Here is an 8,629-nt window from a genome sequence, read left to right on the forward strand (position 1 = left end):
CTGCCTCACTGACTCTACTTATCTTGGGCAAAAATATTCTCAACACAGCCGCCGAAAGAGCCAATGACAAGCCGGTTCGCACAAGTATTATGTTTTATGTCTCCCCCCCCCCCATTGCTGTCTAATGTTTCGCATTGAGGTCGGGACCGTCGAGCAAACTACGGCCCACAAAAGAATGGGCCCATTGATTCCCCCGGGGGGGAATAATTTTAGCGGAGGGAGTATTTAGCACAGGCCCAGCTAGAAAAGAGCCTATTAGCCCGCTTCTCCGGCTCCCGTGATCCATGACTGGAGGAGGCTTTAGTGTGAGGAGAGAGAAAGAGGACCCTCGCCCTGGCACGCCATCCACACTCATTTCGTCCCCCCCCCCCCCCCCGCGCGAAGGCAGTCCTCCACAAGGTCTCGTCTCGCATCACACACAACCAACATGGCTTCGCCCCCCCCCCGCCCCCCGCCCCCCAACAGGCCGTGTTGCATCTGATGTCAGGAGAAGTCGTGTAAACGGCGGCATGGTGCTGGAAGTCACTGCGTTTGCTTCGGTCCACCTGCCAGTCGGGACCCTCTGAGATCGGCACCTGAATTCCTAAAGTGGTCCATCATTACCTCCTCTAAACCCCCCCCCCCCCCCGCACCCCACTCCCCTCTTTTCCCATTTCAGCACCACACTGAGCTAAGATATCAGCTAACACATTATCCTCTTAGCCCTGGAGACTGATAGCCGGCGAGGGCCTCCAGCCAAGAGCAGCCAACACAGGTCAGCGAATAAAACGGACATCGCAGTTACAGCAACAGTAAATTCAAACCAGATCAGCTGGGAAATCCCTCACTTGTTGATCAATTAACCAGTTGCGATGCAGGCCGTTGTAAATGACTCGGATGGCGGTTTTAGGTCCACAAGTAGCAGCGGGACAATAAAATGAAAGAGTCATGTCATTGCTAAAACTGAAATATTCAAGTATCCCCACATCTTCAAACATCATTGCTGAACGCGGGGTGATATTATCACGTCTGCGTTGCCCGCCGCGAAACGGGCTTCCTTCGAGAACATTCGATTGTGTTTCTTGGCTCGGACCTTGGTGTCGACACAGGAAGCCAAACCCAACCCGGTATTTATGATTAAGAGGACAAAGTCAGGAGGGTTTTATTCCATCCTTTTTGCCAAGTCATTTTATATCACTTTTTAAACCAGCCAGAAACAGAACTTATGAAATAACAGTAATCGCTGTCAGTGCAGGAGGAAACAATACACCGTGCATATAGCTGAGGGGATGTTTTACAAGCAAATCGGGCATTCGGCAGGCGCCGTGTTTTTTCATCAGCGCTCCGAGGCATTTTATGTAATACCTTCAGGCCCTCGGAGTGAGATGTCACGCTGCTGGAAACATTCACAGCGGACCCACAACACGCACACGCACGCACGCGCTTGGCCAACGGCCCAAGATGCACCTGCGCTTCCAATGACTCGGGCGAGCGCACTCTCTCTCTCTCTCTCCCCGGTTTTAACAAGACACACCTTTCCCTCACTCCCGACCAGCAGGATCACGATTCCCTCAGGGCCTTTGTGTGCAGAGGCGGGCCCCCCACGACCCCCCCCCAACCCTGACCCTACCACCTAACCCTCGCAGTGTTTCTGGATGTGGTCCGCGGGCCCTGGGCCCTTCGCGGGCCTCCCCCCTCTTCGCAACCCGGGTGACGTCGTTGAACTCACAGCTCGCCTCAAGTTGGTTGGAAACAAAGTCACGACGCGAACCGCGCGCTCGCCAAAACACCGGTGAACTCTGCGTGCATTCTGCTTTTTTTTTTTTTCCCGCACGTATCGCACTAATATGAAGAGAAGTCCATCAAAAAAACAGTAAGCGGACACACAGATGGGTTCTAGTGCTCTTCAGGACAACAAACCTGGAACAACAAACTCCAGAGAGAGGGAAAAGCTCAGCAAAGCGTCGACAGACAGCTGCGTTCTCTCACAGCATCACTATTACTGCTGTATTCAAACTCAAATGCCAGAGGTCATTTTATGGAAAACACACCTGTTTTATAATTATTTGTGTTCTTTGGCCCGAGCCGACGGGTAGCACGGGTAACAGCTCGCGGCGTCAGCACAATGTCGAGTACGTTTTCTGAGCCGACTCCACACAGTAAAACTCTGAGTCTGTTTCACTCACCAGAGCCGCGGGGAGAGATCGAACTGACAACAACAACAACAACAACAACAACAACAACAAAGCACCTGCTCAGCGCGGCGACTGTTGGGATATTTAAATAAATGAATGTATTGTCAAACACAAACAATTTGCATGCCGCTACCACAGAATAAATTCATGTTTATGTTGGTTCGGATTTTTATTTGATATTTCTTGAGCCCAGGAATTTGTGTTTGTGATTGTGTCACTGTTTTAAAAAGTAGTAAAAAAAAGTAAAAAGGTTGGTTGGCGATTACTTAAAGTAATTTCTGTTTGATCCGACCGGTCCATACAATCACCTGAAATTCATTCGAAATAAAATATCAAAATTGAAAACAATTGTTTCAACTTAACATTTGCTGATTCTTTCTTCTCAAATGTAAACATTTGGGTTTTTTTTTACACGTTTTCCTTTTACCATTTAAAACTCAATGTGGGTTTTTACTGTCTTTTCCTTTCAACCTATCAACGCTACTCCATCTGACCTGCGGTAACGTAACTCCACTCCCGCCACCCCCATCACCTGACCAAACCCACCCCCATCACCTGACCAAACCCACCCCCATCACCTGACCAAACCCACCCACATGCTCACCTGTTTCCCAGTTACGCCGTTTGAAGCCCTCACACAGCGGCCCATGTAGACCCCATCGTTTTCTGGCTCTTTGTTTTACCTGCTTGAGTCACGCTGTTTGACTGCAAGCAATGAGCTGTGTGAAGTGCATTGATTCTTCTCATCTTTTACTAAATAACAATGAGGATCCCTGTCAGTGTGGCAATGGCAGTTTCATCATTCTGCCCCATCAGAGCAGAGCTTCAGTACAACTGAAGCGTCTGGGATTCCACACACCCTGAACTTGTGATAATGGTCATTTCTGCACAACCCTCACCGGGCTGTTTTGGAAATGGTGGTTACAGTAATCTGTGAGGTGTGAACTCTATTCTCCTGCACGGATGGTCGACGCGGCCCGACCCCCAACACCCTCTAAAGTCTCTGGTCCACTACGTCTATGGATGGAATGTTGGTTGTAAAATCCGTAGAACGCGAACATGCTCCTTTGCGTCGCTTTCCCGAGGGATCAACGAACCCCGGGGGCCGCTGAGGTCGGAGCCTGCAAGGTGCGCTCCTCCACCCTGCGGCTGGGGGCTGCGAGTCGAGGAACGGAGGGGTAGGGGGGGGGGGGGGTGCACCCTGACAGCTGCCGAACGCTCAACCTGTCGACAGCTTCTGCATGATTCAATGAGTCAAGGTGGAGGACCATTCCTGCGAGGCCCACGGCAGCTCCGCAAATAGCCGCCGAGCATGATGGGTGTTTTTTTTGCCCGGGGAGGGGGGGGGGGGGGGGGGGGTAATCTCGGCCCGCTCTCTCTCTCTCTCAACAGGCCCCCCCCCCCCCCCCCCGGGGAAACATAATTGAAAAACACGGGACGGGAAAAAACACACCAAGTATCACTGACACCAGGAATGTGTCTTTGTCCCCCGGGGACGGTTACGTTTTTTCTCTGTCCTGTTTCAACACGTCCCGAGAATCCGTGAGACCGCCTGCCTGCAGGGAGGTCAGCGCGTTCCACAATGCACCCCTCGTTTTCCGTTATCTCTGAGATTGAAACAATTCCGCGCCGATTCACAAGGCGCGTCATACTCACGTTGCCGAGGAAACCGCCAGGCCAAACGTTTGTTTAAGGTTTTTTGAGGCGATTGCGCTGTTGGTCTTTTCAATAATTCAGCCCTTTAAATGTCGATGCATTCTGCCAACGGGGGGCCCGCCGCGTTGTCAAAAAGTTCCCTTTGGGTGTCTTTAGGTCTTGGACAGTAGTGAAGGACTTTGACAAACCAACCGCAGACTCCTGCTTCAATTTCCTTCTTCAAATTCCTTTTTTGTCAAAGGAAAGCAGCGTTTCAACTTTCCCACCGACTCCCCTCAATGCATCTGCTCCCCGCTCCGATTGTGACTTTAAGTCTCTGTTGGTCCCCGGCCAGCACGTTAACTCCATCTAAATCAATGGATTAACAATTTAGCCCGACTCCAGCACACAACCACACGCGCACTCTCTCTCTCTCTCTCTCACACACACACACACACACACACACACACACACACCCCACTGCTAATCTTCAGGAGCTGACCTCGGCCAACGAAAGACCAAATTCACACAAGCTGAAGACCCCCCCCCCCCCCCGCAACAACCATGTGGTCTTTTCCTTTTCTCCTCTGCCCATGAGAAGATCCAATTTGAAGCAGCCAGCGTCCGAGCCTCGTTGAGATGGATTTCCCGAGTACCTCTCTCCGCAAAGGGGGGGGGGGGGGGGGGGTTTCGTTTAGTCGGAAAAAACAGCGAGGGTGGGAACCCAGCTTGAGCACACAGCCTTGGGATTCGTTAGCTGGGGTCTCCCCCCGAAACGAGCTGCATTTCAGGGGGTGCTTTTGCGACCTGTTTGTGGTTCCCGCCCCCCCCCCCCCCCTGTGGGGCTGTTGGCGATTTGTTTTTTTCGCGGCCTTCGGGTTTTGGTGCAGTCGAAAAAGCGGGCGACGTGCAGCTGTGCAGAGCTCGGGGGGGCGGGGGGGGCAGTGCGAGTGTTCCGAGGCTGAAGACTTATTTCGTTTTGAGACATTTTTACGCTTAGCAAAGATCACGTCATGCTTTTGAATAAAAGTCAGCACATGTGACATAAGCAGATTCTGTAACTGCGCATTAAGGGGGTTACATAGTTACATATTACCTTAGTGGGCGGCAGGTGTAGGCTCTGTAGGTTAGCTAGTGTGAACATTTCTCACAAAAATCCCAATTAGTCGGTGCAACAACGTCGGAGAAAACATACGATTCCAACTATCTGTAAAATCACTTTGCTGCCAAAGGGATCTGTTTTTGGAAACTTGAGAACACTCATTTCTTCCCATTCATCTGCTGTAGCCTGAGGCGAATACTGGGTGACTGTGTCAATTAATCATTATACGAATTAGAAATTAACAGTCTCTACATACCGCTCTCAAATTACAGAGTCTGTTCAGAATTTCAGTGGAAATTACAGACCTTTGAAATAATTCTTGTACACAGCTAATTTCAGAGAGTTAAATTGATTCGATTTTAACTCTAAGCTAACAATTTAACTCGGGAATGAGTGTCGAAACAAATCTGCTCAGTGTTGAATACAACGTCGTTTAGCTGATGCTTTCATCAAAAGCAACTTATGTTGCATTTTTAACACATGGTGTTAGCATTTTAGCCCAGGGAGTAATTCAGGGTGAGGTGTATTGCTCAGGGACACTTTGACATAGAACATGGGTAAGCCAGGGTTGGAACCAACAACCCTGTGGATTTTGCTGTGTATGTCTCCGATGATGGTGGAGATTGTTGTTTGTTAAAACGTAAACGTTTTATGGTCATGCAAAATCGGTTTTAGCTTTTAATGCTTACTCGCTTGAAGAATTTAAAAACCTTGTATTTGTCGGTATACAAGTGACTCGACCTGATAATGTTTAAAACATTTTTCCTGGCGTTGTTACTGTGCAATCGAAGGCGAGATCCAAAAAGTGACAATGCATTATGTATCATCTGTTAGAGTGAAATACAAAACTGAGACCGTGACCAAGTGTCGATCGAGGTTGCCAAAGGCATCCATTACCAAGTTGGACGGAACTCTGTTTTGACTCACACACGAGGACGGAAAGTGGGACGAATCGATTAAGCACTGGACTTTGAACCAGGAGACTGATGTTTGTCTCATGTGAAAAAAAAAAATCAATGAAGAGTCAAAGATAAGTTATTTGAGCTCTTTTGTTGCAGAAAGAAAGCTAAGGTTTCCTTTTTTTTTCAGCGAGATCCCTTTGTCTGATGCGGAATTTGACGCATGGAAAGCAGGACCAGCATAAGACATTGATGCAGTTTGGGATTAAACATTTTTTTGTTGTTGCCGCCATCAAATCCTGTTTTAGAAAATTCATCTTTCGTCACAAAAAAACTCCCCTGATATTATTCAAAATAAATCTCCCTTACATTCCCCTTATTTTGGAAAACCTACAAAGGGCAACAAGCTCAACCCCCTCTTCCCCCTCCCCCCCCCCATCACCCAGGGCTTCTGTCGGCTGCTCCGCGGTGGCGTCCGTCCGTCCCCCCCGCCCCCCCGTCTCATCTCCCCTCGCTGTGCATTCCCCGGGTTCCGAGGCGCCGGGTCTGGCCCGCGGTGCCGCGTGTCCTGATCACATAAGCACACGGGATGATCCGCGGGACAGCTGGGGGGATCTTTACTGCGCCACTGAAGCATGAGCTGGACATCTCTCCGACCCCCCCCCCCCCTCCGGCCCCCTCCCCCCCTGTCTTTCATCAGCCTCCCACTGTAAACCCCCACCCCCCCCCCCCACACACATCCCACCAACACACACACACACACGCAGTCAGCACGACTACATGTTGTTTCCCCCCCCCCCGCAGTCCCCCACACGCAGACACACATGAGGGGTCGGAGGTCAGCGCAGCCGCTGATAGAGACTTCCGAGTCCTGCCTCGATTCACTTTTTTTTTTTTTTTTGCACAGCTTTCCCCTCGTGTGCTTATGTAACAACCAACATTTTGGGAGGAAAAAACAAAGCGCACCATGTGGCCCAGCGGTTAATATAATATAATAATATTCCCCCCCGATGCACAAAACAGGTGGTGACCCGGTGGAAGAAAAATATCTTCTTCACAATTACAAATGACTGTTGCACTCTGACATTACGGTGTCGAATATCCGTCTCCAAAGCACTCGCTGTCCACGTGGAATGATGGACCGGAGGCTCGCACGTCCATCGCACACGCATCCTACCGGTGATACCCCCCCCTGGTCCTGGTCCTGGTCCTGGTCCTGGTCCTGGTCCGGGACGTCTACCGCGACCAACCTCTGCTAGAGCCGTTAGCGCATCCGTCTCCTCGTGGGACTCTAATGAATAATGGAGTAATAGGTGGAATTTCCTCCAGGATAAAATGTCCACTGACCCCCGCAACCCCCCCACGTCCAACGCAGCTCCATGTTTATCCCATCGTCCTTGCTATGGGGTCCCTGGGGCCTCCCTCCCCCCCCCCCCTCTGTCCGAGCATGTTTGCCAATGAAAGAAACACATGCTCCACTATTATTTATAGAATCATTTGTTTGTTTATTATTCTATTTTTCCAGATGTCATCTGAGGTCCACTCAGATTTTGTGCGGATTTATGGAGGATATTTGAATTTTTTTAGTTAGGGGGGGGGGGGGGGGGCAATGCGGAATAAGAGAAGAGCTGTTTGAGAAATGAGCTTTGTCATGTGAAGCTGACATTTTTATGATTGTGAGCAAGCGCTGAAAAGCTCCTGAGCCGGTTCTCATCATCATCATCATCATCATCATCATCGTGTGGAGGCCTGTGACATGGTCAGCGAGACTTCAGCAGGTTCCACTTCCAGAACCCCCCCCCTCCCCCCCCCGCAAAAAAAAAGCACTGATAGTTTTCACAGTGCATGTATCACGAGACATGTTCAAGATGTATTGCGTTCGAATGAAGCCTCCTGGCGCTTCATCTTGATCCTGCAATCTGAACTGAAGTGATTATTGAGTATATAAAATTAAATGTAAAGCTTTTCCCTCAACTTGACTGACAGTCTGCGTGCTGATTCTAACAAAGTGATCGTTTGTTCCAGTAGCAGATTCTCCCCCTGCCAGATGCTGTGTACATACATATATATATATATATATATATATTTTTTATTTTTTTATTTTCCTGAAGGGATGCTGAGCTCACATGTTTTTCCAGGCACGAGGGACGAGCGGGGGCTTTGACAGGTACTTAACAACAATCCAAAAACAGTTATAAACAGGGTAAGGCCATTGGGCAGGGCGCAGGAAGGAGGCGAGGAAGGCACGTACCCTTCAGACCCCTATCACACTTTCCAGAGAGGAACTCGCTTTTTCCCCCCCAATACGCCGAGAGAAAAACATGAAGAGAAAAAAAAATTCATAAATCCCCCATGAGCGAAGGTGTTTTCACAGAAATGCTTCACCCGGCGAGACGTTGAGGAGCTCTTTGATTCTCAAGACTTGTTTTTTTTTTTTTTCTTCGAATGAACACGGAATGAAGAGCAAACTGTCGGGTTTCGTTTGAACTTTAAGCGCATCTATTGACTGCGGAGATGCGATGATCATAGAGCAGCATAAGCAGGACGGAGTCGGTTTGGCTCGGCGTCTTTGCGGAGGCCCACGGGGCCGTCGGCCCAGGTGCAAAGTCAACGAAGCGGGCAGGTGAAATAGTTTGTAAGGGTTTAAAAGTCTTCAAAACGCCACTCGGAAAACGCATTTTCTGATCGTCTTCCATCACATGGGTGAGCGTTATTGATCTGGCCTTCGACGCCCGCATGGGGTTAACACGATCCAACACATCGAGACCACGGTCCAGCAACACACACACACACATCCTGTGCAGTGGGGTGATGCTGGA

General features: G+C 49.7%; 1 protein-coding gene across 1 annotated transcript in view; it reads left to right on the forward strand.

Annotated features, from left to right (window-relative positions):
- Positions 1-8,509: 8,509 nt before the first annotated feature.
- Positions 8,510-8,629, forward strand: part of wnt3a (wingless-type MMTV integration site family, member 3A) — a 1,740-nt gene continuing 1,620 nt past the window's right edge. Inside the window, 1 exon segment of the mRNA XM_062557843.1 lies at positions 8,510-8,513. Within this exon segment, the coding sequence (XP_062413827.1) occupies positions 8,510-8,513 (4 nt within the window).

This window comes from Pungitius pungitius, chromosome 15 (assembly GCF_949316345.1).
Source record: "Pungitius pungitius chromosome 15, fPunPun2.1, whole genome shotgun sequence".
NCBI classification, from domain to species: Eukaryota; Metazoa; Chordata; class Actinopteri; order Perciformes; family Gasterosteidae; genus Pungitius; species Pungitius pungitius.